The 12,432-nt window shown below is 45.5% G+C and overlaps 1 protein-coding gene across 1 annotated transcript in view; it reads left to right on the forward strand.

The window, feature by feature from the left end:
- Window positions 1–12,432, forward strand: part of Ror1 (receptor tyrosine kinase like orphan receptor 1) — a 357,307-nt gene that overhangs the window by 315,433 nt on the left and 29,442 nt on the right. Inside the window, exons 5-6 of the mRNA XM_031377942.1 lie at window positions 8,476–8,603; window positions 10,381–10,698. Coding sequence (XP_031233802.1) covers window positions 8,476–8,603; window positions 10,381–10,698 — 446 coding nt within the window. The remainder of the gene's footprint in view (window positions 1–8,475; window positions 8,604–10,380; window positions 10,699–12,432) is intronic.

The following is a 12,432-nucleotide window of genomic DNA, read 5'->3' on the forward strand; positions in this document are numbered from 1 at the left end:
TCTTCACTCTCTTCTATAACTATTATCCTTAGGTTTGGTCTTCTCATTGCATCCTGGATTTCCTGGATTTGGGCTAGGAACATTTTGCTTTTTGCATTTTCTTTGACTGTTGTGTCACTGTTTTCTAAGGTGTCTTCTGTCCCTGAGATTCTCTCTTCTATCTCTTGCATTCTGTTGGTGATATTTGCATCTTTGACTCCTGATTTGTTTTGTAGGTTTTGTATCTCCAGGGTTGTCTCTTTTTCTGATTTCTTTATTGTTTCTATTTCCATTTTTAGATTCTGGATGGTTTTGCTCATTTCCTTCACCTGTTTGATTGTGTTTTTCTGTAGTTCTTTAAGGGGTTTTTGTGTCTCCTCTTTAAGAGCTTCTAGCTCTTTACCTGTGTTCTCCTGTATTTCTTTGAGGGTGCTATTTATGTCTTTCTTAAGGTCCTGTATCATCATCATGATAAGTGATTTTAAATCTTAATCTTGCTTTTCCTGTGTGATGATATGTCCAGGACTTGCTATGGTGGGAGAATTGGGTTCTGATGATGGCAAGTGAACTTGATTTGTGTTGTTTATTTTCTTATGCTTGCCCTCCCCACCATCTGGTTAACTCTAGTGCTACCTGCCTTTGCTAAATCTGACTGGAACCTGTCCTTCCTGTGATCCTGGTTGTGTCCAAACTCCTCAGAGTCAAGCTGTCTCTGTGATCCTGTGATTCTGGGATCCTGGGATCCTGTGATCCTGGGCTTGTTAGATCACTGGGAGTGGGGCTTTCTCTGTGTGTTGTGGGACTGGCTGCAGAGCTTGCGCCCAAGGTCTGCTCTGGATCCCAGCCCAGACAGACCGGAAGGAACCCGAGTCACTGGGCTGGCGGAGATCCTGTGTGCCTGGTCCCGCTGGTCCCAGTTACTCCCAGTGTTGGGACAGATGTTGGTTCCTGCTCACCTCTGATCCTGGGTGTGTCAGAGCACCTGGGAGTGGAGCTTTCTCTGGGTGTTGTGGGACTGGCCGCAGAGCTTGCACCCAAGGTCTACTCTGGATCGCAGCCCAGACAGACCGGCCCGTTTTCTAATCTTAAAGTTCTTGACATTCTAAATTTGATATGGTCTCTCTCTGTTGCTTTCTGGGGATCCAGGGACTGGATATGCCTTTGTCTTTCCATTGCTTTGTCTGAAGCCTTTTGTAGCTACCTACCATCAGCAGGAGTGGGAAACAAACCTGAGACGAAACGGAAAATAAAACCGCAGAGTGGGCTTTGCAGTGCCTTTGAGCAGTAAGATGCCTCTAAGAAGTGCCTGAGTTCCGTTTGCCACTCTTTCCACAAACCAAGTATTTCAGCCCATGGCCAAAGACATAAAAGAAAAAGCAGGGGAAATCAAATCAAATCCTAGTACTGTTTGTGGTAGGAAATCTGCCCAGACAGGCTTGGGTGAGTTGCATAATATTCCAAAGTCCCGTTATCCTCAGTGGGAGATTTTAGGGGATGATTTGGTTGTTTGTTATTGGAGACACACCAAAGCTTAAGTGAAGGATTTCTGGTAGAACATGGGGGCCCTGTGCTTGGCAGGGCTCCAGCTGTCACCTCTGGCTTCCTGGCATCAGCCTGACATCAGAGGTGAAGGAGCCCCTCATAGCAAGAAAAGTGGAAAGATCTATAACCTCTGAGAAGGTGAAGTGTACCTGACCATGGAAACCTCGGTTACCTGAAGAAGCAGAGTCCACCCCCCCACCCCTTGTTCCTGTGAGTATCTCCCTATCTTTTAATACTGCACCCGTGCGGTCCTATGGTTTTAAGTGTGTCCTCAAATAGGAACTAAATACATTACATGCCTCATTTTCCTTTGGATTACATTTGAGAGCTACAAGCCCAGAGAATTCTGCTCTCCTTCCAAGTGCACTGCAGCTGTGAATTCCCAGCCCCACCCTGAAGTGCGGCCTGAACCTTCCCACCACTGAGTTAGACACAGTCACTGTGATGTGTGTTTCTGGAAACTATGGCAGAACAGTATTCTTCTGTTTGTTTTAATGGTTCCTAGCCAAGAGGAGGAAAAACCTTGAAATTTGACTTAACTTTTTTAAAGCAAAATCCATGATGTGGGACGTAGCTCAGGCCAGCTTCTCAAAGGGGACAAACATACCCTGTCTGTGTCCAGTGGTGGGAGACATTCTCATCACTTGACACAGTCACCTTATAACTTCTTGTGCTCACAATGGCATCCCAGTGACCACTGGTCCCCTGGGTGAGCCATCAGGGTGGGCTAATATGCCGTGATTGGCTCACTTTGAGTATTGACCCTAGGGGTCAGGTATGTTAACACATCCTTCTCTTTGATGCTCACGTGCAGACTGGCCTTTTAAAAGCAGAGTCTGTGAGAGAACCTAGAGGTTCTCACATCTCACCCATCGTCTTATTGCAACCATCCCAAGCTAAAGCCTGCTCGAGACTGCTGACCCTCACCTTATCCCCACCTGCTTGCTCTCTGTCTACACCTGTCCAGATGCCACTTCACCAAAAGTGGATATATATATCCAGCTGTGGAATCTCTGTATCCCTATGGTAGTTCTCTATCTTTAGTTTTCAGTAGTCTGTTATTATGTACAAAATGCACTAATTTATGTTTATTGATAGTGTATGGGAGTTCTCCTTTCTCTACATTCTCAGCAGAGTTTTTGTTCAGTGATTATACTCATTCTCACTGGAGTAAGATACTATCTCATGGTAGCTTTGCATTTTTGTGAAGACTAGTGATATCATTTTCCCCATGTACTTGTTAGCCATTTGTAAAAATATCTATGAATATCACTTGAGCATCTTAAAGCCAGATTGTTCAGTCCCTCTTCCCTGTGGAGTTGCTCAGCTATTCCTTTGCCAATCAATCCTTGACATAGTTCCCCTCCCCCTACTCCCCCTACCCGAGTCCCAGCCTCCGCCCCATTCTGTGGCCTTCTTTTCACTTTGCAGCTGATTGTCACTTTCAAGTGACCACTACATGCCCCAGGAAGCTCGTGGTTCTTATACCAGCCCTGGGTCTCTGCAGAGTTTATAAGGCTACCAGAGAACCCAACTAAGAGACTGTCACGAGGGTCCTCTGCACCTGTTCAGGACCATGACAGTCCTCTGGAAAGCATTTTTTGAGTTACTTTTAATGGGACCAAGAAGAATCCCTCCTCACATGAACAGAAGCACTCACCTCTTGCTGGGTCCATAGCTTAGAGTACCACCGAGGACACTGACTCCAAATAGCACCATGGTTTTCTTCAAGGGCACAGGCTCCTCATCCACAGGAGCTCCATCTCAGTGACGAAGCAGCCTGTTGTGGGCTGACAGAGGAGGAGGCAGAAGTGCTATATGTTTGGCTCTTGCAGGCTGTCCCATAAGGTAACAAGTGAGGAGTGGAGCCACATTCCCTGGCCGTAGACTCAGAGCAAAAGCACCTGTTGATATTCTGCTGTTGCTAGTGTCTCTCTGAGGGTCCATAGTCTCCTCTCACCTGACCTATGAAAGCCGAGGCACCTCCCTCTCTCAGGCAAGGTTCTATTTCTCTACCTTGTTCCCCAGATAAACATGGGGTTTGGGGTTTTTTTTTAATTTTAGTGAACTTTTCATAATTTAAAATTAACCATTTTGAAGTGAGCAATTTCATACAATGTTTTACAACTTCAACGTCTCTAGTTAAGGGATCCCCAGTCCCCCAATCCCTGGCAAGTACCAATCTATTTTCTGTCCCTGAGAATTGCCCGTTCCCAGTGTTCCCTATAAAGTATATAATATAGGTGCTTCTACAAAACGCAGATTTCAGGACCTGCCTAATACTGTCCCTCCCTAGGGATGCGCCACGTTTTCTCTGTCCATTCATCTGCTCACTAACACTGAGATCTTTCCACCCTTTAGCTGTTGTGAATGCTGTGGGCAAGGCTTTATGCCTTTTTAATCTCTTAGGTTACGCTCTAGAGTTAGCAAAATACCTCTGTATTCATTTTCTTCTCACTGAGGAAAGCTATGCATTGTAACTGGTCATGTCTACCCCCCCTCCCCAAAAGCATCTTTTAGAGTGAAACATAGCATCCAGAATCCATTCGGTAACTGCCTATTAGATACACCCTTGCCCTTGGCCCTGTATTATGATGGTGTTTGAAGAGAATTTCCAGAATGGTTAGTCTAGCTCAGTCTGCTCTAGCCCTGATGCTGGGTCATGGTAAGGTGAGTACAGTGCAGATGACTATGATATGAAATTGGAACTTACGGGGATGGTTTGATCAAGGTGTTAGGGAAAGGTGGGAGATGCCTGACTTTTCCAGGAAAGTTCCAAGGATGTGTCTGAATGGAAATGACGAGAGAGATAAAAGGCTAATAGAGAGCATTCCAGGCCTCCCAGAGAATCTAAAGCGCTCAAACAGAGCAGCTCACTGTTAAAAGAAAAGTCTGTGCCGCACGAGTAGCTGGCAGAGTAGGAAGGAGCAGGCAAACTGGAGAGCGCTGGGTGGTACCATGTGGACCTCACAGAGCAGCCCTCCTTTCCTTTGCCCTGGAGCATCCTGGAGAGACAGTCCACCCACGGCCGCATCCCTCTGTGCAGCCCTGTGTCCTTCACACAGGAAAAGGGCAGACGCTTGCTCTGCTGGCTCCCATGCAGGAACTGGGCTGAGGACCCAGCGGCTGGTCTGAAAGACCTTTAAGAGACACAGGACACCCATCACTCAGCATGCAGTCAGTATCTAGGTGACAACAGTGGGTTCCTGGCACCCTTTCCCAGTGCCTGTAGCTTCCTGATAGATCACGGCATGGCTCCACAACAGCGCGCTGACTGTCTGTCCTACCTTAGTGCATCCTGGTTTTAGGTGGAAAGCAAGAGACAGGATCAAGAGAAGTGCACACTAAATGCAAAGGAAAGGGGTGGCTGGGTCTTGATTGGTAAGGAGACTCGCGGGCCCCACAACTGCTACTCACACCATAAAGGGAAGGCAGAACTGGATGCACATCGCTGTTCCTCATCATGCTCTTCCATTTTTTCCAAAATGGGAGCAGTCACACCTCTACATGCTTCAGAATCCTCTTGTCTATTAAATGGCTTGACATGTATTTTATAAGCATATGAAATCTGCAGTGCCTCATACAGAATAAAAACTTGCTATAAAGTCCACAGCAGTCTGGAGGCACAGCACTGTTACAGACCTGACAACACAGTAAAGCCTCCTGAGCTTGTAAGTGCAGTTTCCATCCTGGCTGTCACTTACTGCCTTCGCATATCCCAGGGAATCACTTAACTTCTCGGAGATGGAATGATCCTGCCATAAAGGAGGAGAGGAGCTGGGCAGCGTAGCTTAGGGCAAAGTAGATTCTAGAGGCTCAGCCTGACAGTCTGACCTCATAGGCGGGAAGTGGGGCCCAAGGACTAGGATCTCTCTCTCTCTCTCTCTCTCTCTCTCTCTCTCTCTCTCTCTCTCTCTCTCTCTCTTTTAACTTAGTTTTATTTTGTGCGCATTGATGTTTTGCCTTGTATGTATGCCTGTGTGAGGGTGTCGGAACCAGGAGTTACAAATGGTTGTGAGCTGCCATGTGGGTGCTGGGAACTGAACCAGGCTCCTCTGGAAGAGCAGTCAGTACTCCTAACTGCTGAGCCGTCTCTCCAGCCCCATGCACTGATCTTTTCAAAGCTTCCACAAGAGATGCTGTCTTTGTTGCTGCTGCTGCTGCTGGTGGTGGTCATATACATGTGTGGTGTACATGAGTATGCATGCTACCACATTCCTGTTGTGAGAGGACAACATTGAGAAATCAGCTTTCTTCTTTTACCTACATGGTGGGGACAGGGAGTTCCCAAGGGTTGATAGAGCTCAGACGGTCCAGCCTGTAGGTAGCAGCTATAGCAACTGAGCCATCTCAAGTGTTTCGGCAGAAAGCCTTGCATACAGCCAAGGCTGAAAGTTGCTCAGATGTATCGCATGCTGCTCACTTACTTGTTTTTGGTTTGAGATTTTTTTTTTTTAAATCTCTGTTCCAGAGAGACTGGTCAAAATGGTAGAAGTTCTGGGCACAGTAATAAAAAGAACATCCAGTTCACCTGCAACTGTGAACAGGTGATTGGAAATGGGCAGCCAACAAGTTGAATCTCGTCTTAGTCTGAGAAAGAAGAAATATTTAGTCTTTTCAGGAGTCTTGAACTTAAAAAGTAGTAAGAAGTTTAGAGCCAAAGCCTCACTCATAAACTATAGGAACTCCCAGTGGGTTAGGGATTTATATCTGGGGGTAGTTCCAAGATTTTGTCCTCCCAAGAGATATAAATGAAAGCTTTAAGAGCTTCACAAAGGGAGGGAAAACCTTTCTCACAACAATGCTTTAAACATCCTGGCTCCACTAATGTGGGGGAAGAGGAGAGTAAGGCCTGGGCTAGCAGGGGTGGTGTGGGTCGGGGCAGTCTCTGCTCTCTGCACTTAGGTTTTCAGCTTGAGGTCATCCAGAGCCTTCTTTTCCCTATAGGTTTATGGTATTCGTTACCCAATAAAAGTTGGGTTAATTTTACAACCCAGGTACAATTTAAGCCAAAAAAGGGCTTCACCATTACTGTAGGATTTATGAAAGTAAACACATGGGGCGCATGAGGGACTGTGCAGCCCTGGAGTCGCAGGTCCTTCTGTCAGGCGAACAGTGTGCTCCTTGGTTATGTGTTTGAAGTTTTCAAGGTTTTACTGTACAAACTGTCTCAGGATGAACTTAAAACGATCAATTCATCTTCACCTTCAAACTGATTCATCGAGAGACTTCGTGTTGGAAGCTGCAGAGAGTATCCTGTCTCATGGTATTTCACTCATTTGGCAGCCACCCTGAGCCTGCTAGACTCATAGGAATAGGAAACCTGTAGGTAGGGAAGCCCAGATCCATAGCTCTGCTCACAGTCAAAGTGGGAGAGAGAGAGAGAGAGAGAGAGAGAGAGAGAGAGAGAGAGAGAGAGAGAGAGAGAGAGAGAGAGAGAGAGAAAGAGAAAGAGAGAAAGAAAGGAAGAAAGGAAGGAAGGAAGGAAGGAAAGAGAAACAAAGAGAAAAGAAAAAATTAAGCACTTAGCAAATGTCTCCCTTTTGAATGAGTGTCCTCTAAGTTCACCATAAACGCTTTAGAGATGTACCATCTCTGCGGTCTCAAGGGACTTCTCTAGCAGCCCGTCATGGTAGCTCCTAGTCACTTGAGAGACTGTGGTAGAACTATTACACCTCCAAAGTGAGACTAGACAACATATTAAGACTAGTCATAAACAAAATCAATGTGTCCGGAGCCATAGCTCAGTGGTAAGTACTCACCTAGCTTTTATAAGGCCCTAGTTCCATCTCAAGCACTGTTAAATTAACACACAGGCAAATAATATAAGCTTGTACCTGTAGGGCAGAGAGGCCAGTTATAACCTCTGTTTTAAAGGCCAGCACCATGATGCACAGGCCTGGGCCAGCCTGCCTAAAGAGCACAGGAAAAGTATTTTGGTACCCTGTCTTCTAACATAGAAGAAGCCAAAAGAGGCAAATGGGTATTAGTGGAGATGGACGCTGACATCAGCCAGAGGTGAAGAACTGGGGTAAAGGTGAGCTCACAGATGTAGCAGGCAGTTGTCAGGGTAGCCTCCATCTGTTGTCCCACCCCCTGGCTCTACCCTCTGTGCCTTGTGCATTCCTACTGAGGACTTTGGTGGGAGTATCCTGGTCTCCTGTCCTATGACTTGTGGCACTGTAGCTTTCTTGCCATTGCCTGGTGTCCCCTGTCTTCAAGATAAAAATCTACTGCCCTTGTTCAATTATTATAATTAGAAAGCAACAAAATTCTCATGGATTTTTTTTTTTTTTTTAAGTTTTAAGGGTCATAGAGGTAAGGTATCTATTGATGCTTGCTCCGGAGTTCTTTGGATTTAGTGGCTGGTCTCAAATCTTTTGGTCTGTGGCTTGCTCTGGCCTCTTGAAGATAGACAGGACAAGTCTTGCCCAGTGAGGAGCCATGGAACTCAACTGTCATCTCTTCCTCCAGCTGCACCAGCTTCCTACCCTGTGGATCTCCTAATTGACATGTCAGTTAGTGTGGATCTTGTGGCTAATGTGCGGATGCCTTTGTAGCAAATGGAGCAGAAATAATCTGCACTTCGAAAACAAAAAACTGTAGAGCATGTGCCCAGATTTCGCTTGCTTCCTCTTCCCTCACAGGGCTACATCATCTTCCAGCCCACCACCAGCTGCAAAAATAAAAGTTCTTTCCCATATTTAAGGATGATTTTGCGCTTCAGGATGATTTTCTGGGGGTGTAGGAAACTTGACCAACGTGACCAACAGATGTTTTAAGGGATGTTTGAGAACTGAATTTAAAAAAAAAAAAAAAAAGATTTTGTAAGTGTAGTCTTCATTATACGGTACCCAACTGTGCCCCCTCGTGACCATTCATAGTATTGCACAGCCGGAGTGACTAGTGTGCGGGGGTAGTTCTGTTCTAAGAATCATTGTGCTTTGTTTTTAGAGACGAGTATGAAGAAGATGGATTCTGTCAGCCATACCGAGGCATTGCATGTGCCCGATTTATTGGCAACCGCACTGTGTATATGGAGTCTTTGCATATGCAGGGGGAAATAGAAAATCAGATCACAGGTAGGTAACATCAAAGAAATGATACTAAGCCTTCCTTAACTAGTTTTCTTGCCAGGAGTTTTTCTGGGCTTCTTTCCTGACAGAGAATTAGGCTAAGCTTAGGATTGGGAGTGGGACCATAAAGAGGCATAAGATGTGATCTCTCTGCTCTGGAATTTACATTAAAATAATTTATTAGAGGTTAGTCTTGGAGGAAAAGGAAGCTTCGAGAAGTCTCACATTCATGCAAACACTCAATAAATATTCCTGAGTGCTTTCGGTATGCTGGGACCAGACCGGACACTTGGGGATGTGAGCATGAAGGAGCCAGGTGTGTCTCTACCCTCGCAGAGTTTGGGTTTGGAAGCAGTGTGGTGTAGACTAGGAAGGAACAAGCTTGGACTAGAACATTCATCCCAGAGCTGTTGTTACAGAGACATCAGGAAACTGCTGTTCTCCAGGAGTGCCACAGTGAAACACTTCCTAATATAAGACTGGAGGGGGAGGCACCATGCACCATTTTTCACCATTTTGACTTGAGCATTTTAAGAGACATAGGGACAAATCTGTAACAGAAACATTGGAGAGAGAAAGGGCCAGAGACTCTGTTCTCTGAGCAGCCTGACAGAACTGAGAAGCAGCTGAGGGGAACTGTTGAACCAAAAACAAGGACAGGAAGTGGAGTGGCTTTTTTTGCTGAAGCCCTCGGGGGTTGGGGGTTGAGAACAAGAGTAGACACAGACTGGACAAAGAAGGGCCACTGAGCCCAGGGTTTCCACCCAGTACAAAAGCATTTGGACACACTTTAAAATAAGGATACACATGAAATAAATGGCGTTCTGATATAAATATTTGGTAAACAATGTATAATAGCCCTCTCTTGCATATGTTCAGTGGGTATCAGCTTGCTGGAAAGTATTATAGCTCCATTTTGGGGCTTTTTTGTTTGTTTGTTTGTTTTAAAAAAAAAAACTCATTTCATTTTGTTTGACCCAATGTTTCCTAGACTTGTTAGTCTCTGTGGTCCTTCTCAGAAGCTCTTAATATGTTGTCAGCTTAATAGTCCAAGGAACGCACTTTGTGAAACAATGTAACCAGCCTCTTGGGAGGCCTACAGGGCTGGTGCACTTTCGGTAGAGACGCCCTGCAGTGTGAAGTTTGCCTAACAGACCCTGAGATCCCGCAATGCATACTGGGACAAAGCCCTGTGCAGTGTGAGGTTAGGCTAGCAGAGCCTGAGATCCCGCAATGCATACTGGGACAATTGAATTGTGGTCTTCTGGTGCATTGCCTCATTTTCCAAAGATGAAATAGAAAGTATTCAAGCCACGATGAAATGAAGCAAATAATCCAAAGCCACTAGGCCACTCTTGCCATCTGGCAACGCAGTACTATGCTCTGCTCAACCCTGCCTGAAACAAGCTCTGACCTTGGGCTGTCAGATGTCTTAGAGCCTCAGAAAATTAATTAAAAAAAAAAGTACAGGGTGAAACACTCTCTCTGTAGAGAGAGAGAAAGAAAGAAAAATATATTGTACTTTAACCCAATTAATTCTTTTTATTAGGAAATGGTACATATGTAATTCAATCCTGTTTTTCTAACTTTGTAGTCAAAATGATTTTTTCAAGCCAGTGAAAGTGAGATACTTAGACATCTGAAATGAATCTCCTTCCCTTGGCCTTGTGGGCTTCAGCCCAGCAGATTCCCCACAGTGTGTTTCTCCCTGGTATCTGTTGACTGGATCACAGCAGAGATAAACCCTGGCCCCTGGGAGTTAATAGCTCTGTTTATTTTTCAGCTGCCTTCACCATGATTGGCACCTCCAGCCATTTATCTGATAAGTGTTCTCAGTTCGCCATCCCTTCCCTGTGCCACTACGCCTTCCCGTACTGTGACGAAACCTCATCAGTCCCAAAGCCCCGCGACTTGTGCCGTGATGAATGTGAAGTGCTGGAAAACGTCCTGTGTCAGACAGAGTACATTTTTGCCAGATCAAATCCCATGATTTTGATGAGGCTGAAGTTGCCAAACTGTGAGGATCTTCCCCAGCCGGAGAGCCCGGAAGCTGCAAACTGCATACGAATTGGCATCCCCATGGCGGATCCCATAAACAAAAGTAAGTGGTGGGATCTGGTGCTGACACACAGTAACTGTTCATACTGGGACTGCGACAGTACCCGCTGACCACTAACTTTCTGGCGAGCTGAATACCATGCCTGAGCATTCTAAAGTAGATTAGATAGAATTGCCTCAAGAAGTTTCATGAAGACAAATTAAAAAAAAAATACAGGATCTGGTTTCTTTTAATTCTTTTAAACACAGAATTACTAAATGGCCCAGCAGTTCCACTCCTGAACACATAATTGAAAGGGTTAGAAACAGGTCTTCAAATGGAAATTGATATAAAAAAATGTTCACAATTTGGGCTGGAGAGATTATCAGTAGTTAGCAGCACTTGCTGCTCTTGCAGAGGACCCAGGTTCAGCTCCCAGCACCCATCAGGCAGCTCACAACTGTCCAGATCTGGGGGATCCAATGTCCTCTTCCGGATGCATAGGCACCAGTATGAATGTAATTCACACATATCATATAGGCAAAACACACAAATACATAAAAATAAAGATAAGTGTGTTTTAAGAATGTTCATGGGAGAAGTATCCATAAAAGTGGCCTGTGTAGCTCAGTTGATAGAGTGCTTGGTGAGCAAACACAGAGCCCTGGGTTCATTCCCAGAATCACTTAAACTGAGTAATGAATGTCTGTAATCCCAGCACTCAAAATGGGGCCATGAGGATCATCAGTTCAAAGCCATCCTTCCCTACATTGTGAGTTTGTGAGTTCAGGACCAGCCTGGGAGAGTAGAGACCTTGTCCCCAAAATAGCTGTTTTGTTTTGTTTTTTTTTTTAATAAAATAAATGATGGTATGTCCATGAATTGAAATACCATCTATGAAAGGAACAAAATGCAGACGTATGCCACAACTTGGTAAAACTCGGAAATATAATGCTAACACAAGAAACCACTGCATGATCCCAGTTATATGAAGTGTCTGGAATGGACAGATCCACTGAGACATGAAATATATTTGAGGTTCTGGAGCTGTGGTGGTGGTGAGGACTGCCTGATGGATGTGTTCACTTTGGAGATTACAGGAGTGTTGTAGAAAGAAGGGAAGCTGTACAAACCCTGGAAAGGTGTCAGCTTTGCTCATGTTTCATGTCGTGTGTGGTGGACCACACTTGATAAATACATGTGAAGGTGTGTCCCAGTCCCTGTCCTGTCCCCACTCCAGGCAGTAGGCTGCCCCTCTGCCTGTTTGCCTTTCATCTAGAATTCATTTTCTTTGGGAGTTATTGTACAGCATTTTTGAAGCACCATGTAAGAAGAGAGCCTGCTTTCTCGCAGGCAGCACACGCCTTCAGCACAAACAGCCCAGCTCCTACTTGAAACACAGGCTGCCTCTAGTAGACTTCCCATGAGTTATCTCTAGATGCTTCTCCCACCCCCACCCCCAGTTGGAATGGAAGAAAAAAGTTTGCCTTGAATCTTCCTTGAACCACTAACTCCTGAACCATGAGAAATCCCTCCTGTGCCGCAGCTGCCTCCCCAATCCCATTTCTTCCTGTATTCCCCAGTTAAAAACACTGCAGAGGGTCATTTTATTCCTGAAGCATAAGCTTTAAATCCTCCCAGGAATGTGAGTACAAGGCAGGCCCTGAGTCCGAGCCCAGCATCCTCCCTGCACTGATCTGCAGGGAGGAAAACCTGAGAGGTCCTTAGCCCGCCCCTCCCCACACCCAAACTGTTGCTAGGGAGGGCAAGTCCCCTTCTGTTTCTTACTAGCACTCT

This window comes from Mastomys coucha, unplaced genomic scaffold (genome assembly GCF_008632895.1).
Source record: "Mastomys coucha isolate ucsf_1 unplaced genomic scaffold, UCSF_Mcou_1 pScaffold18, whole genome shotgun sequence".
In the NCBI taxonomy this organism is placed as follows: Eukaryota; Metazoa; Chordata; class Mammalia; order Rodentia; family Muridae; genus Mastomys; species Mastomys coucha.